The following is a 27,839-nucleotide window of genomic DNA, read 5'->3' on the forward strand; positions in this document are numbered from 1 at the left end:
GGTAGGATAAATACTATTGAGAAGATGCCACAAGGCACACTGAGACTGAAACCCACTTGCAGTTCAAGAACCACAAGCAAGACTCCGAAGCCGGGAGTAAAAGTACCAACGATATATTGGAGCTCATAAAGGAAAGACAAGAATACATCTTCTGCTATTAGGACTTTTTGGAGCTCCGATATACAATCAATTCGATATTTGGCTATAGTCCGTTTACCTGGATATAGCAACCAAGAAAAGTTGGTAGTACACTCTTTGGAGTTTGGTCAGAGTCGTTTTATTTTACTTTTGCTTGTGGAAGTGGACACTGCTCTAGAACTTGGGGTCGATCCGATACAGTCGTGTCTGGACTTGCCATTTACAGTTTCTGCCGTCGCCCCTTGCTGAACGTTTTGGCCCGAACATTCTGCGATGACAACGTGAAGACTCCGAAAGTTGCTTCCTGAATCCAGCTCGAAAAATTGTAGACTTTTGGATGGAGAGTGTGCACTAGAAGAACATTCTCAAGGTACAGTGATATCCGATTCTATTGGTTGATTCATGTTTTATCGTGTTTTGTTGCTTTGTCTTTTTGACAGTTCAATCATGTGGTTTGTCAGTAGTGCTTTGGTCAAATAGTTGGTATTGCAATGTTGTTGTTTTTCTTGATGTGTTTACATGGAAGCTTATGTGAGAAAGTTGTCACTTCATATGTGGAAAAACCTGCCAGACTTTTGGAGAGTTTAGGTACTGGAATCTTAGCATGACTTCAGTCAGTGAAACGGAGCACGCATTAAGACTCACTCGCTGTACACGGTGCTGAACAACGACATTCTGACTCGGTCGCTGTCCATGGTGCTGAACAATGAGAGTCGGGTTCAGTCGCTGTCCAAAACGCTGTCAAAGTACTTCCGTTTGTTTGCAATCGTCTTATTGTTGCATTATTGTGACTTCAGAGAACATTATTGCAGCAACCTGCACATGGGATTCATGATTAGCCTGCAACAACACCACACGGAATGACAAGCTTTAACGCATGTGAATCAAGCATGCAAATGCAAATCATTTCAACAGGTCTCTCATGTACTGCTCCACTTGTTCCTTCTCTCCCTCTAAATCGCCTTTAAGTTATTTTGTGGGAGCAAAGGAACTATCATTCCACCTTGAGAATAGCCGTTCAGATCCGTTTGGGCTGCACGAATCTGAAGGGTATGTGTTGCATTGTTATGATCGCAAACAATCGTCCACGTATTAATGATATCATGCAATTGCTTTACCCTTGGAGATATCAACTTGACGAATCCTTTGTAAGTTTGCACTCAGCCGGGCAATATTTCTCAATGTCGCTGTGCGCTATATGTCATTTCATATAGACACGGACACAGACAGACATCAGAAGAAACCGTGTGCAATGAGCTTGTAAATTGGAAGTGATTCTTGACGACAGCATGCATTTGATCATGTTTATTATGAATGTTATGAACATTTCCGCCGTGGGAGTGGTGATATATTGTCACATGGACAGCAACAGAAATATACATGCATCGGCATTTATCAACAGGTTGCTCTAAGCAAAGATTTCTCAATTATGTTTTCATTTAACTGTCCAGCATTCCCGAGCGTCACAATTATACCCTGCTGAACTCTGACTCATCTCTGAATTTGATTTGATTTAATAACGTCTGTTAAGAACCTATGATTTGATTATGCAACATTTGCTATTCATATTGCTTTAATAGTTTCATGTTTACCATTTCAGTTTTAGTTTATTCTATGACTATGGAACTAGAAAAAACACTTATCGGTATCTTCCGGCTTTGATGACCTTCCTAATGCATGATATCCGGTGCATGCATGTTGTTTTGTCATTTCTGTGACTCAGTATTCATGTAATGCTTCGGAAGTTAAGACACAGGAGCACATACAGACGACTTGTTTTCACATCAAGGTTTGAATTTACTAACTTGCTGCCTGCTGCCATTGCACAACATTCACCGAAAGTGCATTTGGGGAAAAACACACACACACAGTTGCCACAGCAACTGAACTGACTCTTACCATAGGTCTCCAAAACAAAGGGGGGCTGTTAGAGGCAGTAGTGCTTTATAATGTGAATAATTAGGACCATTTTGTTCCAGTGCTAACTAACAAGTCAGATCTCATAGAGAGACACAAAGGGTGTGAACGTGGAATGAAGCAAAGCATATTTAAAGGTTGCCGAAAGCTGTCTTGGCTTGCACATGGCACGCAATTGAATAGAAACAGCTTGAGCCATTTATTTGACTTGATGACCCCGAGAACGCGTTTATTTATTTTTTCATGTTTTTGCTTTTGCTGTGAAAGTCAGCAGAAAGAGAGCAATCTTGCAGAGAAATGAAAAATGGGGACACAAAAGTAGAAGTGACCTCTCCTCCCTCGTTCACCCCCCCCCCCCCCCCTCCTCCCCTCCCCCCTAGGGCTTCTATCACAGATGGTTCAGTTGCAGCTTGCTTATTCCCATCTTTCCCTTCTCCAACCTCTGCACAAAAATAGACAAAGTGATAGAAGATCTGGGGATTTGTTTGGTCACCTGCGGCAGCTGTGGACTTAATTGCCTGCATGTTATCTTTTCAGAAGAACCAAGGAGATGTCCCTGTGTTCAAACAGTTCATATACATATTACAGGCAGTGTAGAATAGAGCAAGCTGTGTGGCAATGTACTATGATTTGACTCTGATTAGAGTAGTCAGGACTTGACAGCCACAGGTATATATATCCTGCTGGCAGAATACTTGTCAACTGATCTATGATTGCCTTCAAAACAACCACATATGTACAAGGGGTAATGGTTTCTGTGGCAGCAATAGAACTCCCCCACGCACACCCAGTACTTTCTCACAGCTCTCCATTTTCATTAGTCATGCAAACCCATGGCCCTTCTGGCTTAAAGCGATTCTTCTATCTCTGCAGATCTCCTGTGAAGTCTTGAATCATTGTACTTCAACATAGATATGTTGTACACATTCCTAAGTCCACATCTCCGGAGAGAAACGGGAGTGTTTGTTTACTGGGCTGTTAGTGCTGATGGGTGCATGGTATTATGCAAAGCACAGCATCAGCTCTCTGGTGAAAAATGCCACTTGAAAGCTGTGCATCACAGCACAAACAGACAGAGAGCACCTGATGGTAATTTAGCTCTTTCCCCTCTTCTGAATTTTACACTAATCTGCACAAAAAAAAATCATAACAGCTGTTTCCATAACTACCACCTGATTACGCGTAGGCTGCCTGCTTTTGTAGAAATGTTGTTGACGATAGGGAGAGAGGTAGAGATGGAGCGATGAAGACAGAGATAGAGAGAGAGAGGGAGGGAGCAAGGGTGAGAGAGAGGGGCTGTAAATGTGACAGCCATACATGTTTTTCTCTCCTCAGTCCTCGCCCCATTTAAAGCCCATTTATGGAGCTTCCGGCTGGTTGCTGAGTGGCGGAGGGAGAAGAGAGAGTGAGACACATACTCCCACACAAGCAGAGGTCTACCTCAGAGGGAGAGTATAGGAAGGAGGCTGGTGCAGAGCATGGGCAAATTAATGATGGTCTAGCTTTGAAGGATGCAGGTGCATCGCTACTGAGAGAAGGAAGGAGGAGGCAATGCTGAAGTTGTATTTCAAGTTTTTTTGTATATCATTCTGCACCTGGTTGTACCTCCTGCTACCCCACCCACCCAATAACTTAGCCAAGGCTTTGAATCCCTTTGCAGACCTACTCATAACGTTTTAATTATTTGTGAATTACTCGGCATCAGTTGGTGGGTTAATAGTGTTTTAGGGCTTCTTCCGACATTAGTCACGAGCTCAAGGCGACTGGGCTGCCATAGAGACATGTAGCAGGAAGAATAGCCTTGCCCTGCATGCATGAGAAAGTTGTTGTTGAGCAACAGTCTTCTTCTCTCCTTATTCCCCCTTAGGCCCAGGGAACGACCAGAAACCTAAGTCACCATAACACCTAGACAATGTGTAACCTCATCAAGAATAAGGTGCCACATGGAGAGTCCAGTACAGGGATACTGATCTTGTGTGCTCTTTGTTCCAGGGCCAGATAGGGTTATTCCTATATATGACTTGACAGATACAGATGTAGGATCTTAATTTGAACCAGTTTGCTACTGCAGGAAAATAATCCTGCAGAAACATGCCATTTTAATTATTATGTGGATGACAATTAATGGAGATTTTTGTAGGAGTTGACACATTTTTTACAAGAGAAAATAAAGTCTGAAATTATCAAATGGGAATAACAAACCTCAAATACACTACAAGTTTTAAATGTGATCAAATTAAGATCTTGCATCTGTACCTCTCTCCACAGGGCATTGTAGTGCAGCAACTACATGCTGTATATGTTGGTTTATGTCTAAACACATTTAGGGTGGGAAAAGCAATGTTGCATGAGTGTCATCCCAATGCACTCCACAGCTGCATATTCTAGTGTGGGAACTGGCAATCGAATAGACCCTCCCTTCAGTCTGCCCTGAATGGGGCTCCTGATAACCAAGGCTTCTTCATTTTTGAGGGAACGCAATAGGCAAGGGTCAAACAAAGTTCATGCAACTTGTGGAGCTGTAAGTGAGATCAATGACTTAACCTTACCATGTTGCTCTTGCTTCTCAGATTCCTGGGCATTGTAGAGTGTAATTGACTTTAAGTGTTGTCTGCGGTTCCCAGTGCCAACGCGCCAGCACCAGACGTCAGCCTGACGCACTTCGGTTAGCATTTAGCAGCACATTCCCGTGTGTGGGAGGAAAGAGTGAAAGAAAGAAATAAAGAAAGAGAGGGAAATTGAGAGAGAGCGGAGGCTAGGACTGTAATTGCAGATCCACACACTGTTATTACACTCTGGACCCTCAGTGCATTTGTTCACTGGAGAGATCTGCTGCTGCACAGTATTGCTAATCACAGGCTCAACACTCAAGTGGAGATAGACGTAATCAGGAGACTGGGAATTATTTTTCCACCTTTATTTATACAGGTATGTCAATTACCTCAATTAAGACCAAATTCTCACTAACAAGGATGAGCTGTGCAGGTTGCAATGAGCATATGTATATTAGAAGTTAGTTCTGAAGAATTCCTTGAATTCACCATAGGGCCGAGGTACTTCTTGGTTGGTTCTGATCAGAGAATTGTTACACTTAGTGACCTGTCATGTATCTTTTTTTTTGTCTTCCCTTTTGTCCAAACAGACACATCTTTGACACATGGCTGTCTGTCTGTCCCACTGAAGCCTTTGAACCCCATCCAATTCCTCGGAGAGTAAACCAACAAGTTCCAAGCAACTGAAGTCACATCGCAACAAATTACATAAATAGAGGAGAGAGAAAAGAGTGAAATCGATTTGAGTCCCCTTGAAACGTCCTCTCGAAGCGACCACAGAATGGCGTGGCCACCTCCTCGGTCGGGGCCCTTAGTGGCCCTTGTGGCCCTCCTTTTCCTCGGTTTGACTTCCAGCATCCCGTCTGGCCCAGCCTCTGATACCTGCGCCACCCTGGAGCAGAGCCGCTTCTTTGGGCTGTTCTCTTCGACCGCCAACCTGCCCTCCACGCCGTGCTCCTGGACCCTGCAGAACCCAGACCCTCGCCGCTACACCGTCTACATGAAGATCACAAAGCCCTCCGACTCCTGCCTGCCCCGCCAGGTCAAGACCTTCCAGTTCGACTCCTTCATCGAGACCTCTCGCACCTACCTGGGTATGGAGAGCTTTGATGAAGTCGTCCGATTGTGCGACGCTTCAACATCTGTAACCTACCTGGAGTCTAGCAAGCAGTTCCTGCAGCTCCGCAAGGTGGCGCCAAGACACGGCCTGGAGATTGTGGAGGGAGAGAGCAGCGGTGAGTTCAAGGCCGAGTTCCTGGTGGTGGGCAAGAGGAACCCCAGTATGCCAGCCTGTCAGAAGCTGTGCCAGTGGCTGGAGAATTGTTTGTCCACCAGCACTCATCCCAACCCCTGCGGCATCATGAACACCCCCTGCCAGTGCTGGGAGACCCCCGTCAGGAAGCCCGGTGGCTGCTACCGTGGAGGCGTCTACCTGGAACAGTGCATCCCAACCCCCAGAGACAATGGACGTGACATTGTACGTGACACCGAAATCATAAGTGAGTAGAGTTACCACCACCTAACTGGCTTACTGTGTAATGCTCAATGTCCACGAATCCACTTGTCTGTTTTTGTTTTCCCATCCAATAGAGTCTAGACTAGATTTCTGTCTGGCTGATTGGAATCATGTTCCCTTGGAAGCACAGCCTCCCCATGCCGACTCAAACTAATCAACCCTCCCCCCGTTAATGATCTAAATTCTAGAGGTATAGAGAACGTGAGGTTCTGATGAAGATGTGCCCTTTGCTGCCCCAGTATCATAAGGCATAAATGAAGGGTGTTAGGAAGAGACTGTGCCTCCTTAAGGTCTAAGTGGTCAGATTGCTCCCACTGCACAGTGTTAGCTCGCCATTTTGTTTTCATGGATGGCGGACATGTTTGCTGGCTCTTTGCTGGGGGATTGAGGGATACAAAAGGCACACACACAGTGTACACAAAGCCCTCACAGTTAGCTGGCACAGGAAATCGAAGCCAATCACTTGCAGTAACCATAGCAACACGCCAGCCTTGCACACCGTGCTTTCCAGGGCGCTGGAAAGCAAACAATCATTTCAAATGAAAAACTTTTATCTGGTGTGGTTTCCTCACAAAGAGCTGTCCTTGTGCATTTCTCCTTAGCTCTCTGACAGGCACAGTAATTTCCCGTTACAGTTTTTACATCGAAATCCTTGAGAACACTACCTGAAAAAACATTTACAGTCTTACTGAACTGTAGCAATTTCTATATCTACATTTCTGAGCGGTAGGGCTTTTTAAGAAAGCTCCATCCACATCTATATACCATCTTCAAGAAGGATGTCTCTGGACTTGTGTGTGATGCCATGTGTCTCATGTTTTTCTCTTCTGCAGAGGGCTGGAATGGTTGGGGCCGCTGGTCTGAGTGCAGTATGGAGTGCGGGGGTGGAGTCCAGGTGCGCAGCCGAGCCTGTCATCCAGAGGATAGTGTGTGTGAAGGCGTGGTCGAAGAGGGGCGGGCCTGCAACCCTCAGCCCTGCATTGGTGAGTCTACCTGTCAATCTAGCTGTCTAGTTGTTTTCTTGGAAGTCTGTAATGTCTAACCTACTGTCTGTCTTTGTTTTGATCTGTTTGGAAGCAGCTTGAGTTTCAGCTCACTAATCATCGTTTACCTCCCAAGGTCAAGTGCGTGCCCGTAGCCAAGCCCTAGCTTCCATTGTTGGCCTGAAAAGAGAGAACGCTGATGTTCCTAGCACTGGAGTCGTGGCCCCTCAAACAGGTGAGATACACATTCTGGTGATAAAGGATACAAAATCCAGTTTTGGAGATAGTTGGAGAGGTGTTTACGATAGTATAATACATTTAAGAGACCGGTAGATCATTTGCAGTTATGTCATGTAAAGCTTAGCTCTACCATATAAGTTGTGTTACGGCCGCCGGACCTTCAGCGCTGACTCTTTGACCCCTGACCTTTTGTAGTGGACGCTGCTGCGGTTGCAGATGAGTGGTCCCCCTGGAGTGTGTGTTCAGTGAGCTGTGGAGAGGGCTGGCAGGCCCGCTCCCGTTTCTGTGTTACGTCCTCCTACAGCACCCAATGCACCGGCCCCCTCCGCGAGAACCGGCCCTGCAACAACACCATGGTTTGCCCCGGTAAGTGGTGGCTCATTTACCGGGGGCCGTGTTTAGGGTGGTGTTTAGGGTGTGTGTGTGTGTGTCTCTAGACACGTTGGCAACTCTGGTCAAAATCACAACTCCACCTAGTGGATAGCTCGTGAAATGGTCCCCTCCTTGAACTCACAGTCAATAAATAACCCAAAGACCCTACAACTCAGTTACCTATGAATAATTTATGTTCATTTTGATGGCAAAACCATCACGTTAAAAAAAATATATATGTTTGGTGACATGGTCTGAATTTTTCCTCTTGTTTTCAGTTGATGGAGCTTGGGACGAGTGGTCCCCATGGAGCCTGTGCTCTTCCACCTGCGGCCGTGGTTACCGTGACCGCACCCGCACCTGCAAGCAGCCCCAGAACGGAGGAGAACCCTGCAAGGGACCCATCAAACAGACCAAGTTCTGCAACATCGCAGTCTGCCCAGGTTAGCCTTATTACTTACTTAATTATGACATATGCCACTTGGCTGACTCTTTTATCCAAAGCAACTTACAACAGTGAGTGCATGCATTTAAGTATATGTGAACCTAGCGGGAATTGAACTCACCACCCTAACTCTTAATGAGCATATCTTTGTCAATGGGTTGGCTTTGTCACTGACCCCTGTGGGAAGAACTCTGACTGACTAAGAGACGTTCACTTTCAAGGCTTCTCTCTTTCGTCCTTCCTGACTTCCTGCCCGTTCTAACTCACATCTAAAATCCTTTAGTGATGGTGGTTATCGTGGGGAGTAAAAGTGTTGGTTTGGCATCACATCTGACGTACTGTATCTGCAGAACAAATACCTGCAGGGCTTAGTCATGGGCTATACAGGCAGTGAGTCATACACTCCTCATGGTCATCCTCACCACTCTCACTCTCTCACACACACACACGTCGGAGCTTCAGTTCTCTCTCTGGTGATACATGCACACCGCCCACTGGCAGTGAATGGTTAGTCCTCTTCTCTCTCTCACCTGAATGTTTAGTCAGTCTGATACCTAGACGTTTTTTAATTAAAATAACAATGGCTTTATATTTTGCAATTCCGTTATTCACTTAGCACATAGCTGATTGTCTGCCGCTCCTCAATACTTTGGAGTTAACTCATTCAATCTGCCTGGCCATGTAGTTTCATACTGTGGACAGCAGATGGCAATATGCACCACCAAGAGATGACCGCTGTAAATGAAAATCCCATTCTAACACTGGACTTGGCAGTGAGAGAAAAAAAAGGCTCCTGCATCATCCATGTAGGCTGATGGGATCACTTAATGAGGTGAAACTCGGGGAGTGATGGAATCCGACGTCCTCCAGAGGCTCCTAATTAGGCCTGCCATCCCGTGTTGGGAGACATAGACTGCATCTTAAATGGCACCCTATTCCCTATATATAGTGCACTACTTTTGACCAGAGCCCATGGGATAGCTATAGGGCTCTGGTCTTCCCATACGACACATAGTTGTAAGCCCATGTTGACCTCCAATGAGCGAGCAGACATTTTTCTCCCTTTAAATACAGTACACTTGATGAGGTTCTCCAACGACTGGAGGGTTTTGTGTGTCGTTTGAGGAGGGCAATTGGTTGGGGAGGCATTTAGAGTTAGAGACACCTGCAGTGGTGCATGAAGGGCAAACGAGAGCAGAAGTTGAGCTTTCACTGCTGCTCAGTCTCAAAGTAGGACATGTTGAAATGTTAATAGCATCTCTGTGCCATGATGATTACTGGCCCGAGGCTTGACGGTGTCCTAATTCTCCACCTCCCTCTCTGGTTCCCTCTAGTGGACGGTGCCTGGAACGAATGGTCCGGTTGGACCACCTGCTCCGCCTCTTGCTCGAATGGCACCAAGCAGAGGACACGTGAATGCAACGGACCGTCCTACGGAGGCTCGGAGTGCCGTGGTGATTGGCGTGAGACCAACAACTGCTTCCTGAAAGATTGCCCAGGTAGACAGCTAGCACCACCAAGTTTGTAATGGAGACCTCTTTTGTCATAATAACTTGTCAATCACCCTGTTCCAGACGTAGTCTATGTGTAAAAGGCCAGCATTGGGCCACTATGGCCAGTAAAAGGCCACTATGGCTACTGGTCAGTCTGTCGAAGGTCAGGGAAAAAACATTTGTTTGTCTCTCTCTAGTTGATGGACGCTGGTTATCATGGAGCTCATGGGGAAGCTGCAGCAAGACCTGTGGTGGAGGAAGCCAGCAGAGACAAAGGATGTGCGAAGGACCTTACTTTGGTGGAGAGCCTTGCCCTGGAGAGAGAGGAGAGCTGAGACGCTGCAACGAGAAAAGATGCCCAGGTCAGTGAGTTGAAACAACATGGCTGACATGTGGGGTGAAATCAAATTCAGTGGTTCAACACAAAACAACAGTTTTCTAATACAACTTGACCAAAGACAACCAAGCAATACTTTGATTCAATGCAACCAAATATGCAACCAAGTCTCCTTCTCTTCTCTTCAGAACCCCATGAGATCTGTCAGGAGGAGACCGACGGCGATGTTGTGTGGAAGAGAACCCCAGCAGGAGATATGGCGGCCGTTACCTGCCCTAGAGATTCCACAGGTCAGTACATTAACACATGTAGCCCATTATTCTTAAAATATATAAATGTACTTCACATGTTTAAGTAATGTAATCATCCCTGTGTATGATGATGCTGACCTCCGGTACTCTGTCGTACACACAGGCTTGACCTTGCGCCGATGCACCCTTGGCGCTGTAGGCCTTGCTTATTGGGAGAATCCGACCTACATCAAGTGCATCTCCAAGAACTACCAGGACATTTCCACATTGGTAAGTTGACTAGACCAGAAAGGAGTGTCTGGAGATGTATCTTCCAACAACCGTGCTAGTTATGATCGTCTATTGTTGTCTCACACAATTAGTAGTCAATCCTTTAAACTCTGAAGATGCTGCCCTTAAAGTCATAGCTACAAACCATTAGAGATGGGGCTCACTACAATGATAGATACCTAATATGAAGATTGTTGAAAACACATCTCCACAACCTATGATTTCCCGGCAGTGTACTCAAGCTACGTTGTATCAAACTCAACTCCGGAACTCAAAGCAAGTTCCACTGCGTTATTTCATTGTTCCCCTCTAATCAGGGACTGAAACAGACCTGGGACACCAGGTGCTTGCAATTAAATATGATCCAGGGGAGTTGAATGCTCCTGAACTAGAGTGTGACCTCTCTACTTACCCTCCCGTCCTATAGGCCCAGGATGGTGTTGATAAGGCTAAGAAGGGCCTGATGGCTGATGGGATTTCTGAGGTGATCTCCCGACTGAGGGCCACCTCTGATGAGGGGACCAAGTACAGCGGAGACCTACTGTCCATCATGGATGTCCTCAGGAACACCACTGAGATCTACAAAGGAGCTGGATACAGCCTGAGCAATGCCGATGTGGAGGTCAGTCCGAAATACTGTGTTGCTTTTGAATTAAGCATTGCAAATAAAATTGCAATGTGTATTGTCACTCACACATTATAAGCTATTCCTTTTGCCATTGTGTTATGTTCGGACACTCCTCCGGCAAAGTATGATTTGGGCTTGATCAAGTCTAACACCTATCGCTCATATCTCCTTCTCTACAGAACTATGCCCAGACAATCAGCAACTTACTGAAGGAGGAACATCATGACAAATGGGAGGAGGCACAGCTGGTGAGTGACAAGTTCTGAGAGCAGTGTATTTAGGCAATGCAACATGTGAATAGGTGCGAGTGGATGACTGTGTCACTGAGAAAAAGAGTGGTGGAGAAAGTTTTTCATCCTTTGTCAGGTTTGTGTGAGAGATGGAGTGGAGGAGAAAGTTCGGTCTGTGAGAGCGAATGGGGGAAAAAGTGGTAACTGGTGGTACCTCATTATCACCCCCCCCCCCCCCCCCCATAGTAAAAAACAGGACACTCCATAGTAAAAAACAGGACACTCAGAGAAAGAATGGGCAGTATGTGAGAGTATTGATTAAAAGGAACAGAACATGTGTCATTTCAATCCTCACCCCTTGACTTCCCTCACACCACCCCATACTGAAGATAGTGTTAGGAGCATTTTTAACATGTTATGCTCTGAATCAGATGAGCCTCGTGATAATTTTAAGGAAGACTCTTGGCGTTTTTTTTTCTCATTTGTCATGAGAAGTCAAATCACTTTCAGGACACAAACTAAAAACGAATTGTATAGTTGTTGTTGAGGCAACCACAAATGAGGACATTGTGCAATATTTAGTTTCTAACGAATGTCTGTGTCTTTAAAGGAAATTAAGTTAATGTATATATAATTTGATATACAGAAGAATATACATAACTGTCTTATGATTTATATTATCTTGTTTGACATCCCACTGTGATTTGTCTTTACCTTTTATGATTTTGTTACTTTAAACCCCTGTTCAAGTGAACTTTGACCTCCAGCCTCATGGATAGGATTAGTCCAGGTATTATTGTAATAGATATTGTGTTCTCAATAGCCTACTTGGTTAGATAAAAGTAATACATCTATTAGTATGGAAAACTCCAGTCACTAATCAAAAGGCTCCACATTCAGGGAATAACAATTTGCTTGTCAAATTGAAGATGATCTGATTACGAATTAGCCGTGTGTCAGTTCGGGGCAGAGAGAAAGAGCAAGGCAGACAGGGAGAATCACAACGCCCACTCTCCAATCTGTGCGTCTCCATACCAACCCACAGACCATGGTCGTTGTAAAGAAGGGACACATACACAGACACTGTACAATATGTATTACACAGATATACACACACCTTTCGCCCACATCGCTACAGTTCTGCGTCAGAGAGGCGCAAGAGCCCTCCCTCCCGTCCACAGAGAACAGAGAGAAAAAGAGGAGAGCGAATCAACAGCCTGCTGCCTGATGCCCATATATGTCCCTCCGGAAGTTAGGAGGCTCCACAGTCGATGATAGTGCTTTTCACTGCTCAGGAACATTGGTAATGTGAAAGACTAAGATACAGTATGAAAGGCATTACATATACAGTGCGGTATAAGGCCTATACGTTCATTGTTCCTCTTTATGCTCAGCATAGATAAGCGATGCTATGAAAAACAAATGGTCTCCCAGCCGGCAAAACTGGCATTGTAATAGTGACGCAATTTCAACCGGACAACAACAAGTTCTGGTTGTAAATTCATTGTAATGACGTTCATTCAACCAACTTCAAACAACCCAAGGATGTTTCTGAGTTTCCTTTATATAAACGTATGGTCTCCCCTCCTCTTTTCTTCCTTCTCGCTCTCTCCCTCCCTCCACTTAACTCTCCTCTAGATGGGCGCTTACGTCAAGGAGTTCTTGCAGCTCGTCGAGGACTTTGTGGACATGATCGGTATGCAGATGAAGGACTTCCAGGACATTTATGAAGTCACTGAGAATTTAGGTGAGCCCCTCATTTTTCCTGGCAGGAGCTCTCTGCTCTGACATCCCACGGTGATTTGTCTTTACCTTTTATCCGGCCACAGAGTGCATCAATCTTAATCATGTCACCGAAGAGAGGTTCTAGATTAACAAGAAAAAATGTACCTGTTATCACTGTGACATTTTGGCAGGCCCGTTAGTAGCAATCCATCTTCAAGATAGTTTTGTCCTATAGCAGCTGAAATATGTCACAAATCTTATCAAATACAATTTTATTTGTCACATGCTTAGACAACAGGTGTTGGCTAATAGTGAAATGCTTACTTAGGGGTCCTTTTCCAACAAAGCAGAGTTAAATAATTTTTTTTAATGAAAAAAAATAAACAATTAAATAGTGACACGAGGAATAAATTATACAGTGAATAACTAATAAAAAGAATGAGTAAAAATAACATGGCTACATATAGGGAGCAGAAAATAACATGGCTAGTAAACAGGAAGTACCAATACCGAGTCGATGAGCTAGATGCAAAGATACAAAGATAAACCCCATCCTGCATGTTACCAATTACGTGGGAGGAAGCTAGAATCCGATTGGGTTTTACATAAGCTCTCAGAGAAGGCACATACTGTCCAAACTGTAGAACTCACACTTATTTCTTGCCATGCCGCCTTGGCTATAGCAAAGCTGACATTCACAATCCCAGTTCACACAGGATTCAGCAGCAACTCCTCCAGACAGTTAAAAGAAATGATGTGTGACGCATGAAACCATAGCTGTCCTCGGCTCTTCACTTACCAAACCCTAAGGGAGTCGCAGTATCCTATACACACCATGTATTCCAGGGACACTCTTTGACACGACACCTTCCATCTCTTTTTCTCCTCTCCAGTGTTGAGCATCCATAAGCGCCCCACAGCCATGACCACCGACTTCACCTTCCCAGTGAAAGGATGGAGAGGCATGATGGACTGGGTCAGGACCTCAGAGGAGAAGATCACCGTCTCCCGCGACGCTCTGTCCATCGACCAGTCCGGTGAGAATGGCATACATACTGTATTTAAATAGTGTACATTCACAACCACTGATGCATGTATGGTACAGATAGTCTACAGATACACATGTGTGTACGTATTTGTGTGAAGAAACCGATAGCAGACAGTAAAACAAAACCGTTCTGCGGAGTCTCAAAACACCTCGAAGCTCTCGCCTGCTCTTGTTGACACCCACTGTTTTCTTCTCTCCTAGTGAATAATAACAATAATAATTGTGTATTTGTGTCTGTGACAGAGGGCACCACTGCATTTGTGACCGGGATCATTCTGTACAGAAACCTCAGCTCCATCCTATCCTTCCAAAGGTAAGACTTTCCTACTGAATGACTCCTACTCTATTCTAGCACACTTTTACAGTGCCCTCTTGATACACCTTGGGGGAAGGTAGACTTTACTCCATTGAAACCCGGGCAGGCACGGGACTGATTAACAGGCATATGGTTACTCACTGTACAAACCCCATTCAAACCATTTTAGCATTCCCCTGAAGTATTCGCCGTTGATTGCCAATTCATCCCATCAAACACTGGAAATGCTCCGACAGCACATTACCAGTACTGTGCTTTTGTTTGACCAAATGTCCTGTCTCTTCTCTCCTCAGTAACAGCAGCGTACTCAACTCTAAGGTAGTTACGGTTGTGGTCAAGCCCACCCCAGGTCTGCTCTCCACCCCAGTGGAAATCGAGTTCCCCCACCTCCATAATGTAAGTTCCCATTGGATACCCACCTAATGGCCCTTTAGAACTACAAGTCCCCTAAGGGTATTGTCGTTTTTTTTTTAAATTTTAAACAAGCAGCAGTACGTTAAGTCGCATGAATAAACCTTGCGTCATTGCGGTAATGAGGAGTGGAAATTTTAGTGCAGTGGGTGAGGTTGGGGGGAAAGAAACGTTGGATGGTGGTTAGCGCCATGCTGTTGCATCTCACGCATGTGATAATAGATTGTCCAATTGTGCATCCCCACGCATTTCCTTTTCCTTAGATCCTTACCCCGCCTTTTCTATTTTTCCCAGGACACCATCAATGAAACGTGCATCTCCTGGGATGAGAGTGAAACGTAAGTGGTGACTAATGTTGTTTACATCCCGTTTGTCTTTTCACATTCATAAATATCCATATTTTCATAATTCTGTCAACCCATTTGGTGATAGTTGATTATTCCAGAAAGCTCAAAGGCCATTCACTACTGCTTCTATCACTTGATATGAGCACTTTAGCTATATAAGTCACTGTGATGCAGCATTGTTGCAACTCTTGTAATGTCAATCATCTGGACAAGCAGGGACAGAGCATCAATAGATTATGTTGACATGACCCATCTCTCTGGGCTTTAAGGGTAACAGCCGCTCTTATCCTCAGAGCCTCCTGTGACACCTTTCACTGATCAACAAGTCATCTGGATCCATTCATACCCCACTAACTAGGCAGAGACACAACACAGAGGCTAAATTGATGTTAAGTTTAATTCCGAGTATAGCTATTCATCCAAAGACAATGGCAACTCTTCTTCTCCCATCTCTCCCGTGTCCATTTTGTCATTTTAGAGGTTAATAGATGTTAACAGGAAGTGACACATGGACTTTAAAAAAAAATATGTTTAGATGCATTTTAATGCATCCTGAATACCCCCCGCTGTTCAACTTACCCCCAGCTCTGGATCACCGTGGGGCATTGGGTGGATCCTAAATGGTACCCTATCCCCTATATCGCACACTACTTTTGACCAGAGCCCCATAGGGAATAGGTTGTCATTTTGGAGGCAGCCGTTACTGTGCCCTCCTGAAGCACAGGTGGGCCATTTGCATTTAGATAGATTTGTACACTTGTGGAGCTCAGATAAGCACTGCAATGCATTCAGCTGAGGTCCCGTCCACATCCGCATCCCTTCCCTTCCCCACCTGAGAGAAGCAGCCCAAGAGAAGAAAAACAGAGGTAGAGGAGAAAATGTCATTCACTCATACACTTTCAGAAGGGAGGGGGGTAGGACAAGGGAGGGGATACGTGCCTCCAGCCAAATTAGTTTCATTTTAGACAGCGGATGTGATTAATGCCTAGATGGAGGGAGGATAGGGGGAAATGGTAGAGAGGGAGAAGCCCTGGATCAGAGTTTGGGTCAAAGTTTACTTTGTGGAGGAGCACTTGTTTGGTTTTGAGGCAGGCTCACTGGGGAAATGCCATTATTCTACATGTCCATTCACACCCAACTGTCTATGCTATGCTACAGACACAGATTGAGGCCAAGTGCTAAGCTAGGCTATTCTAGAGTCAGTGTCCATCTCTCAGTGACATGCTATTATTATTAGATATTAGACTAATTCCAAGCTAACATACTCTGTCTGATCCCTTTTCAAAGCTACACAGTCAGATATTGCATAGTTACACAAACCATACCAAGGAACAATGCCTTCTGACCCATCTGAGTGATCTGAGAAATCGAGCAGGCAAGCAGGCATTAAACTGTACTGGCAGCAGAGCAAAGCCTCCTCTCCAAGTTGACTTTGCTGTTGACTGCAGTGACTCCTGCTATTTCCTCATAGTCTCCCTTCGATGCTCGACAGTGTGTGGACTAATGTCCACACATTAGGGGGGGGGCTGGCTGGTGGTGGTGGTGGTGATCACAGCCTTTTGCTCAGGCAGGCTCACCAGTTTGTGCCCGGGCCCACGGTTCAATGCCTCGCTCCCTTCTCTCTCCCCCCTGACACTCACATCATGTGAAACGCTGCAGGGTGGCAGTGTCTGCTGCTGCACAGTGCAGCCAGATAACTTTATCCCCATGTGTCATAATAATAGGGACTATGTCACAGAACTAAATGTAACGCTCTACTGTATAACCACTCATTCATGATGTGGAAAAGGGATTGTTGCCGTCTTAAGATTGTTGATTACAATGTATTTTAATGGTCACTGATGACAAGACGTTGCCCTTTGTCTCCATACCTAAAACTGGATATTCTGGGATGGAAAATCCATAGTGGCCATCTTAATAACTGAGAGTTAAAATTATACACAGTAGATGTTCAAAAGGTTTAGAGAAGACCCTATGGCAGTCTTAGAGGTCATGCGTGAAGCGAAGGGCACCAGTAGAAGGGCACCAATGAAATCCATCATGTTTCTTATTTTACTCATACTTTTGAGAAACTGTGCAAGAAAAATTGTATTCTCATTTACAACCTCCTCTTTCAGTGTAGGCTTGTTGGGGATATCCAGTGTCCACCATCTCGTATCTAATGTCTCTTGGGAAAGATGGTCAAGAATATAAATTAGACAGATTCTTGTTTATGTTTTTGGTATAGAATTAGCAGCAATAAAGTGTTCATCCCATAGCAAGGCTGCCATTTCAGGTGTTAGAACTACAATTACACTCCTAGTTATTATAACAAAACAGTTTTTCTTGTGAAAGCAACAGGTTAATTCCTATATGATTTCTGTGTAATGAGAACTTAGATTTGCATAAAAACTCGCACACATACCACGTATCTTATCAATCACATATCAGCTATATGAATTCCTCTGCATTTCAAATTACCATGCAAAACTGAAAGACCTGTGATTTGCTACTACAAATATGCCGGGCATATTTTACGTGGTTTTATTATAGACTAGGCTACAATGATTTTGGGGGGATGGAGAGGTTGATTTGAGACATTTCTCGGATTATGTTTCCTCTCTCATAACCCGCTGTTCCCTTTCACTCTCGCCCTGTGCAGTTCTTCGCTGCTTGGATCTTGGTCTGCGCGTAGCTGCAGAGCGGTCGCCGTTGATTCTTTCAGAACCAAATGCGTCTGTGACAGGCTCTCCACCTTCGCCATTTTAGCGCGGCTGAACCCTGATATGGTAAGTGTTGCGCTTATTTACCTTGTGTTCCTTCAATGTTGACGTCCGTTATGTGTGTGTGATGGAAGAATTCAATGTAAACAGTAGGCGTTGTTTTTCGAAAGGCTCGGTTTCGCGCTGCCAGCCTCCCCCTCTTTGTCTCTGTGCAGGTGCCATTGACCATAGATAGGTTTGATAGACTGGTGATTTGAATGGTCAGACAAATGCAAGTAACATGTCGATATTCGATACGAAATGCCATTTCTATCAAAATAACGATCGATTAATGTTAGGCTAATAATAGCCCTAATCGTTACATTTTAATGATGGTTTTCAACTAGACTCACTGTCTTATTCAAATATGTGCAAATAACATTCCCGTGTGTGCATTAATAATCGGAGATAATTCCGTGTCATTCTTATCAATTGAATGAAATTGATAAATTCATGTTTAAAAACATAAAGCTAAATGGTTTCGTTGTGACCTACAAATAGAGTGAAGCGTTTTCAAGCGTCACTTGAAAAATCATATCAGAATTTGTTCTACATATCAGAAATGTGTCTACATTTGTGCTTTAAATGTATTTTTCCATTTGATCAAGATTATTCATTCATGCATTTTGGGTATTCAAATTCATAGGGGATTGCATTGCATAGTTTTCACAGCATGCATTGACTTGGTGGAACATATACTTTGATTAGTGTATTCATTCTATCAATACTCAAAGAGCTCTATTGCGCAAAGGCAAAGTGTAATTTACCCCAGTTTAGATTGTGCCTCCATAGCAGTTCACTCTCTAGTTGCCCTGGTAACGACTTCTGCAGCAGCAAGCTTGGTCTGTGTGATTTTTGCTAACTGAGATATTGAGGGGGGGGGGGGGGGGAACCACCATGACCAAAACCACACTGACAATCAACAGATAGGACAGGCTATTACAATTCAGAGAAATGCAGGTTTTGTCTCAGATCGGCTTAATTGCACATAGGATTACCTTCCATTCCACTGCAAACATCAGATACTAACCTGTAGTGGGCTCAGCAGAATAGATATACAGCATGTCAAAGCCTATACACATGCACAGTCACTCAGTCAGTATGCTTGGACTGCATGATTCTATTGCATCTAGCAAAAGATGCTGCCAATCTGAACATAAGAGATGCAATCTGGGCTTTGTTTGTCTCTAGACCTGTTGTCATCGATTTGTTTGGTCTCTGTTGCCGGTCTGGAAAAGAGAAAGGTAGCTACAGCGCCCCCTGTGTTTGTGAGAAGACAACAAAACCAGCCACCCCTACCTGCCTCCCATAGTCGACGGCCAGCTGCGCCAATCATTTCGCCTGCCAATACCTCTGAATCCTCTTACACCCCCCGTCCCCCCCCACCCCACCCCATCCTCCTCCCTACCACCCCACCCCTACGGATCGCATATCAAGTCTCTCTGAAAAATGCCAAAGACTCTGGCCAATGAGAAGCGGATGTCTGGTTGTGCATTGACGGTTCCACCCGCCCACCATCCTTTGATGTGTGCTGTAGACATTTTCAATACTGTCCCTCCGGCTGCCAACTGTATGGGAGAGGAGAGAACAGCCAGACACTGCAGTGTTTCAGCTCTCATTTGATAAGGTCTGCTCCCTGGACCCTGCACCAACGAGAACGTGTCTTGGACACATGGTCAAAGAGGCAGGAGTGGCCCACCTAGTTAGTCAGTGGAGAGAACCTTGTCCACTGGACCCCAATTAGAGCGGTGCGCACTGGGTAATCAACCCTTATCACAAATGAAAATGCACACTTAATAGGCACCATAAAGGACTCTTTTTTTTCTCCTGTCCTGATTTTAGGTTTAGGAGAAAATGGGAACTTTGGGATTCCTTCAAAGGCAAAAGCAAGACATGGCTCATATTTAGATCAAACTCGCTGGATTACAGTTTCACTCAGTAGCCCATGGCGAAAGGCAGCATCAACCCAGATAGACAGACAAATAGGGAGGGAGGCAGTGAAGCTAGCATACTGCTGCCACAGTTATTTTTCTCCCTGGCATTAGCAAACGGCAGTTCAGCTCACCCCTCCGCTATCTGCCATCTGGTTTGGGAGCCTCTGATGTAGTTGGATAGATTTCTAAACAAATGTGCTGTGCTAATTTATCATTTGGCTGCCGCAGGCCCGGGTTTGCCAGCTGTGCTGTGATATGAGGTATGTCCACGCAGAGAGCAGATAGCGATATAGACGGCCCTCCAAGGCACCGCATTCATCCCCATTTTAGCCTCTCGGGCATTATCTGCATTTTCTGCAATGCCAAAGCGATGTGGCTCTTATGGTATTTCCTATGCTACAGACACAACACTTGATGGGTTTATCATAGAAATCCACTGGAGGGCGTAGCCAATTTCACTTTCCTCGCACCTCAGGTTTATCACGTTTGAAGCATTGGTTTTGATTTTTTTTCCCCTTCCTCAGCAATTAGCTCGCCCCTTAGCCTTTCCCACCTCTTTATATGTGCCACAATTCCTAACCCCGGTCAAAATGCCTCATTAGATTCTTCGCCTGTGAAGGCTTCCACATTGGGCGCCTGAACAGGGTTTGTCCGCGTCTCATTTGCACCTCAGTGATGCATATTCATCTATGGTGTTAAATGAACTCAACCCCTCCAAAGTCTATTCAAAGCACGGGGACGAAGCCCCAGCCAATTAGCTGGTGGGAGTGGGTGGGGGGCAATGGGTCCCTCTCATCAGTATTGGCGCCCTCGTAGCCCCCCAGGTGAGTCAGCATCAGGGCTAACAGGGTGCGAGACCTCTCCCGTGTGCCCGCCGCTAAGGGTTCAGTGTGCCAGGTCTGAGACACAGGCGGGCACTAAGCTGCTGTCAGAGGCGTGGGAGGTGATAACCTGTCCACTCCTACAGGGAGGGGTAACAAGACACTGGGCACACACACAGACACAGTAAATATCCCCTCATAGAAAGGCACCGCGGCATATAAATCCATGCAGATATCAGCTTGTAAGGAAGGCCCGGGATATTTCTCCCTCTTTCTCTCTCTCCCTCTGCTTAGTAGTGGGAGATATATGTTCTGTGTCCTCCATGCCTCATTTGCTGGTTCAAAAGCTCAATGGGAAAACGCAGTGACCTCGGGCCGAGTCTTTGGCTCGCCGCTCTATCTTTCTGACACGTTCACCTTGGGGTCACCTTGCCTTAGCCGTGGCCTAATTGTGCCATTCAGCTGTCTGCCCACAGGGAGCCGTCTGCTGTTGCAGATAGCGCAGCAGAGAGTAGACTCACTGCCTGTGTGTGTGTGTGCGTGTTTTTATGTGTTAGCCTTTTTTCATGTATGTGTGTTTGCTGGTGTGCAGCGTAGTAAGGGAATGTATTGTGTTGTCTTGTCTCCTCTCTACAGAACATGGATAAGAATCTTCTTCCCTCTGTGACGCTCATCGTGGGCTGTGGGGTCTCCTCTCTCACCCTACTGCTCCTCATCATCATCTATGTCTCCGTCTGGAAGTAAGTGCCCCCTGGAAGCAAAACCACTATTACACATTTCACGTCTTTGTGTGCGCAACACGCTTCGTCTTCCCCACCGTCCTCACTCTCTCCATTTCGTCCTCCAGGTATATCCGCTCGGAGCGCTCGGTGATCCTCATCAACTTCTGCCTCTCCATTATCTGCTCCAATGCCCTCATTCTGGTTGGACAAACCCAAGCTCGCAACAAGGTATGGCACAATTCTAACCAATCCCCTCTTCTTTTTCCTTCTTCTCTATGGCTTTGACCTTCTCTATGGCTTTGAGACCTTCTTTATGGCTTTGACCTTCTCTATGGCTTTAACCTTCTCTATGGATTTGACCTTCTCTATGGCTTTGAGACCTTCTCTATGGCTTTGACCTTCTCTATGGCTTTGAGACCTTCTTTATGGCTTTGACCTTCTCTATGGCTTTAACCTTCTCTATGGATTTGACCTTCTCTATGGCTTTGAGACCTTCTCTATGGCTTTGACCTTCTCTATGGCGTTGACCTTCTCTATGGCTTTGACCTTCTCTATGGCTTTGAGACCTTGGAGATTAACCGCACCACTGACACCGTTTTTCTCTCACTCTCTTTTTCCCTTTCCCTCCTTCCTTCAGGTGGTGTGTGGAGTGGTGGCCGCCCTCCTCCACTTCTTCTTCCTCTCATCTTTCTGCTGGGTGCTGACGGAAGCATGGCAGTCCTACATGGCTGTCACGGGCCGTCTGCGCAACCGCATCATCCGCAAGCGTTTCCTCTGCTTGGGCTGGGGTACGTACCTTAATAAATGGTTTTCTGTCTGTCACTCTGTCTGTATTTCTGTCCATAGAAATATAATTGCTAGAATTCAAAGTGTAAATAAAGTAATAATTTGTTTATGACTCTGTTACTGTCTCTATGTGTCTGTCTTTCCTCTTCCAACCATCTTTGGACATTCTAGCTGTACGTTTTCCTGTATTTCTGCCATTTATTTCTTGTTCAACCCTAACTCTGTTCCTTCTCTCCCCCGCTCTCTTATAGGACTCCCTGCTCTGGTGGTGGCTGTGTCTGTTGGATTTACCAAGGCTAAGGGATATGGCACCGTCAACTAGTAAGTTGAACCTAAATCTGTTTCTTCCTCCCCACCTTTCTTCCCTCCGCTCTCTCTCTCTAACTCCCTTTCTCCAGCTCATGTAATAATTGCTCTTGTTCTGTCTGTTCCCTGTAGCTGCTGGCTCTCTCTGGAGGGTGGACTCCTCTACTCGTTCGTTGGGCCCGCTGCTGCTGTTGTTCTGGTATATATCCCTGTATATCTAAAAATATTTCGAAAAACATAAAAATACTTATTAATGAATGCTTTACCATACATTCTCTTATGACATATGGTAGTTAAACCAATTTCTAACCATTGCTAGCCATATTGATAGCCATAGTTAAACCCATTGCTCACTACAATTGTCTCACTCATTGTGTCTTTAACTTCTTTCGAACAGGTGAACATGGTAATTGGCATCCTGGTCTTCAACAAACTGGTGTCCAAGGACGGCATCACCGATGTCAAACTGAAGGAGCGAGCGGGAGCGTCACTGTGGAGCTCCTGTGTGATTCTGCCCCTGCTGGCCCTCACCTGGATGTCCGCTGTCCTGGCCATGACCGACCGCCGCTCCGCTCTCTTCCAGATCCTCTTCGCGGTCTTTGACTCCCTGGAAGGTTTCATAATCGTCATGGTGCACTGCATCCTGCGTAGAGAGGCAAGCACAACGTTTTCACCTCGGAAGTTATTTTCCTACGTTTTGGTTTGTATTGAAGGGTGTTTCCGAATGTAGCTGACTGTTTGGTCATTTCGCCACTATTTTCATAGGTTCAAGATGCAGTGAAATGCAGAGTTGTTGACCGTAAGGACGATGGCAATGGAGATTCTGGCAGTTCCCTCCAAAATAGCCACCACACCCAGCTCATGGTGAGTGTCTTTGTTTATGCTTATAATGTCGGAATAACATAGTTATGAATGACTGAAACTTGTGTTTTCAATGTAAAAGTAAATACACTTTCGATCAGTACTAATGAAACCATCTCTTTGTATTTTGTTTTACAGTCTGATTTCGAAAAGGATGCTGACTCCAACAGACCTGGTGAGCCTCTTTCCTTTCATTCCTCTCCTAACCATTTTTCCATTCACTTACTTAAATGCCCTTTCATTCGTGGAGGTCATTTGTGTTGTCCATTTAGAATGAAGATATTTTAGAGGCAGGTTGCTACTTAAGCACTTTGATTACTTCTAAAATCTATTATTTACGTTTGACCATCCTTTCAATCAATGTGAATCAACAGACATGCCCAGCATCATTTTACTGTCAGTGCACTCTCTTACCTATTTGCCCCGACCCTCCTCTCCATTCCAGGTGGCATGAACTCCTCCTGTGAGGAGAAGATGCCCCTCCCACCTCAGCTACCCCTCCCCATGAGCTCCAACTTCCACACCCTGCCCTCCCACACCACCAAGGCCCACATGCAGGCCGTGCCCGAGTACTCCAGCCACACCCTCACCCTGAAGAGGGAGAAGACCCGGCTGCATGGTGGCATGGACCCGTCCTCCTGCGGGAAACCCGTCTACGTGTGCGAAGGCGAGCTCTTCCAGCAGCTGGACGCCAACCTGGCGCGTGGCCAGGCGGAGGGGAGCTGCCCCGACGGTAGCGGCTACTTGCTCCTGCCCAACACCACCTCCACCCTTCGCAAGGCCAAAGAGGACCCGTCCAAGTACAACATCAGCGTGGAGCAGCTTCCACAGACCAGGCTGGTTCATCTCAGTGGGCCATTCGCTGAGCCCCAGGCTGCCTTCGGACTCAAGACGCTACCGTCCGACCGGGTCAGCGTGTCCTACTCGGAGAGGGACTCTCCCGTCCAGAACATCCACAACATGTCCAGCGAGTCTCACATCACCCACAGCAGCCTGGGAGACACCTTCGACTCAATGAACTCCATGATGTCCAAGAGCGAGACCATCTCCACACTGTCCATGAGCTCCCTGGAGAGACAGAAGTCCCGTTACGCTGAATTAGATTTCGAGGTATGTATCATTATGTAACCAAGACAACGTTGTTATAGAACAAATACTGTATTGTCATGTTAATAGCACATCTGTAAACTTATAATAAACATGGAATAACTTTAAAGAGCTGAATGTAAGCAATCTCAAGTGTATATTTGTATATTAACCAATAATATGGATAGAATTCATCAGTAGGAAATTACATTTGTCTAAAATGGGGTCATTTTGTGCCATTTGCTGACTTACTATTCTTATTCCCATGTGTCGTGTAGAAGATAATGCACACAAGGAAACGTCACCAAAACATGTTCCAGGACCTCAACAGGAAATTACATCACGCTGAGAAACAAGACAGAGAGTCCCCTGCTTCAGACAGCAAGGTAAATAATCCTATAGGCATCTATTTTACAGTGTACACACAGATTCACATACAGTTAACTGAATTTTTTGTTTAAATGCCGCAGAAAATAAATGGGCAGTTGCTAGGCTAGACAACATTAATAGAGAACGAGAGAGACCATTCCAAGCAATGCAACATCTTCAATCATCTTTGTCATGCAGACATGCTGAGTCTTTATTTACATAAGAGTATTGTTCTGGAAGAAAACCTGACCTCAGCCAACCATATTGACCTCGGCGGTTATTGAAATTGCATTTAGCAGTCTTTTAAGAATGTTTAAATAATGATGTTTTTTTATTCTTTTTATTTTTCCTAACAGTCTGTGAGATGGAGTGTGTCCTCTGGAGGAAGTGACAAAACAAACCACAGCGTGAGTCCTATTACCCATACTGGTCTAACTGACTGAATATGCCTTTTCTGGCATTGTAAATAGGGCATACTCAGCATTGCAAGGCTTCACTAGCTCCCCAGTATGAGAGGAACAGTTTATCCACATTACGCAATCATATTAGCAATTTTTAAGTTACCTTTAAAAGGTAGTTCATGGCAAGCCGATTGACAGTTGTTTGGATTAAACAAGGAAAGACTACAATGACTGACCGTTGATCTGCCTATCAACCAAATTCACAATTTTCATTACAATATTAGGTCCAACTTTATTTCATTGGACTATCCCCAAATCCAATTTGGGCCCATTGATGATACCAATACTCATGGCCTTTTTTTGTTCACCTCTTCAGGACAAGCAACTGCCACAGGTGGAGAGACCCTGGGAAGGTGTCCAGAGGACCCAGCACTCGCCCCCCGCCTGGGTGCGGAAGGACCTGGAGCCCCTGGCCGCGTCGCCCCTGCATATGCAGCAGGTGGAGTGGGAGAAGGCTGGAGCCACCATCCCAATGGTCAGCCAGGACATCATCGACCTGCAGACGGAGGTCTGAGAGGAGAAGCCTGAGATTGTTCCTTATAGTTCCACCTCAGTCACCTATTCTATTGGTTGGGGGAGAAGAAGAGCCATGGATCCACGTGGATCGAGTTAGAGGAAGCCAATAATGAACAGGTGAAGAGAGGAGGGGGTAGAGAGAGCTGAGAGAGTGCTGAACCCAGAATCCATGTCTTCAGACCCTTAGCAAGAGAAAGATGGAAGGAGGGAGGCTATTGTGTTGTGCTGTGGGGATTTGTTTTCCAGCAGGGACTTGATAATGAGCAACACTAGAGAAGCACTGTGATTCTGACCTGCGGTTAGTGTCAGGTAGTGACGGATGGTTCCATGGTTCCAAGGACTGGTTCTGGTTCTGTTCGCAGCCCGACCACTGAGAGGTTTCTTACCGCCTGGGCTCAGGAGAGGTGTGGTCGACATGGTTAAAATGCAGTCAACATTCCCCTTTGACTCGTTTTAAAACGCCGGGTCTCACTTTACCCGGGAGCTCCAACCAAACGTAACATTTGTACGCCTGTGTTTGTGGCCAAGGCATCTTCCAAGTTAGCTAGGACAAGGCAAGAGGAGCGATCTGGACTCCCTTCAGACTTGGGGTCTGACTCAACGCGGTGGTTTATCAATCAATGCTTGATCATGCTTGCAGAGCTGAGAATTATTCTTATTATCATTATCATGTTGTTATAGTATTATGATTCTCATTCTTCTTCTTATTATTATTGTTGTCATTATCATGTTATAGTATTATGATTATCATTCTTCTGATTATTATTATCATTATCATGTTATATTATTATGATTCTCATTCTTATTATTATCTGTATTATGTTTGATTGTTTTAGCATCGATTTGAGTTTATATCTTACTACTGGTGAATTTACAGTTTTTTGCACTGTATATATCATTAGGCTCAAATATTTGATTTGAATTGGAAACCCCAAAAAAAGGACTGCAAAGCATTGGGACAGCCATTGGGACAGCCAGCATTGGGAGCACAACCCTGGTTCTGCCAGCATTCTGCCTCCGCAGCACATGGCATGACTGGAAGAACAACCAGCTTTTTTTTACAGGAATAGCAGTGCATTCTGGGAACTGCTGGGCAGCATCATCAGGAAGTGGTGGACAAAGACCACTCGAATCCCACCACTCCTCCTCAGCTGGCGGCAGAATGCAGGCTCCTCCGGGTTCATAATAAACAAGAGCCCCCACCATGAGATCTCGTTTCCATCCTGCTACGCGCGCAGCCTTGCAGACAGAAGCCCAGGACTAGAAGCCGTCGGGCACTTGCCAAAACGACATGACTTCACTTCCGCAGTGCCAGCTACTAAAAGACTTCAACACAACATATGTGTTTTAAAACCATCAGTGTGAAACTCGTGCAAAATGATGGGCGCTTGATGCTCAAGCAGGACTGATATCAGGATTATAAGGCCGATTTTTCTTAAGATGTTTCAATACTCTTTTATAACCTGTTCCTCCCATTTACAGAGCATATAGATACTTTATTGTATAACAAATCTGTGTTAGTAATGAAACTCATTCATTCAAAAGAGGTTTGCTTGTGTTCCGAGTGGAAGCGTAAGACTACAAATTATTTGGAGGTCTATGATTGGTAGATTATTGTAATTCTAAAAAACAGATGTTATATAGAATTAATAATAGCCTATACGAATATATCTAAAAAAAACTCTTCTTCAGGATAACTGTTTTGATTCCATACCTCACAGTGTGGAATAACTGAACCTCATGTCTTCTGTAATAGTGTTTTGGATCATCTTGTCATATTACCCTACAGTATGTGCCCAAAATCTTTCCTGTCCCCTATTTCTTCCTTCCTAGCCATAGCGCCCAATACATACCCCCCCGAGTTACTTGTATCAAATACCCATTTGTATCTACACTTCCCCTTAGTTTTTTTTGTTAGAATACAACTTTTTTTGAGTTTCTCTTGTTGTAAATGTACAGTTTTCAGAGCACAAGATGAATGTGATTTTTGTTCTAATAAAATTAAAACATATCTAAA

At 45.1% G+C, this 27,839-nt stretch overlaps 1 protein-coding gene across 1 annotated transcript; it reads left to right on the forward strand.

The window, feature by feature from the left end:
- The first annotated feature begins 28 nt into the window (after nt 1–28).
- Nucleotides 29–27,839, forward strand: LOC110488487 (adhesion G protein-coupled receptor B1). The gene is made up of 30 exons (XM_036971450.2): nt 29–508; nt 5,198–6,106; nt 6,957–7,106; nt 7,243–7,341; nt 7,542–7,712; nt 7,997–8,161; nt 9,498–9,662; nt 9,854–10,018; nt 10,182–10,283; nt 10,408–10,514; nt 10,942–11,136; nt 11,322–11,390; nt 13,011–13,119; nt 13,991–14,134; nt 14,389–14,458; nt 14,755–14,857; nt 15,167–15,210; nt 17,861–17,987; nt 21,352–21,455; nt 21,563–21,665; nt 22,075–22,225; nt 22,475–22,544; nt 22,662–22,728; nt 22,927–23,184; nt 23,295–23,393; nt 23,529–23,565; nt 23,836–24,500; nt 24,755–24,862; nt 25,202–25,252; nt 25,623–27,839. Exons 2-30 carry the CDS (start codon nt 5,389–5,391, stop codon nt 25,818–25,820), a joined length of 4,614 nt encoding a protein of 1,537 aa, XP_036827345.1. The 5' UTR covers nt 29–508; nt 5,198–5,388; the 3' UTR covers nt 25,821–27,839.

The sequence above is a fragment of the Oncorhynchus mykiss genome, chromosome 30 (assembly GCF_057628025.1).
Source record: "Oncorhynchus mykiss isolate SJ-2025 chromosome 30, ASM5762802v1, whole genome shotgun sequence".
NCBI classification, from domain to species: Eukaryota; Metazoa; Chordata; class Actinopteri; order Salmoniformes; family Salmonidae; genus Oncorhynchus; species Oncorhynchus mykiss.

Bases quoted from the DNA above. Each gene is read 5' to 3' on its own strand.
- LOC110488487 (XM_036971450.2), top strand. From the start codon at position 5,389: ATGGCGTGGCCACCTCCTCGGTCGGGGCCCTTAGTGGCCCTTGTGGCC. The intron at 6,107-6,956 runs GTGAGTAGAGTT...TCTCTTCTGCAG, and splicing joins ACGTGACACCGAAATCATAA to AGGGCTGGAATGGTTGGGGC. The intron at 23,185-23,294 runs GCAAGCACAACG...CTATTTTCATAG, and splicing joins ACTGCATCCTGCGTAGAGAG to GTTCAAGATGCAGTGAAATG.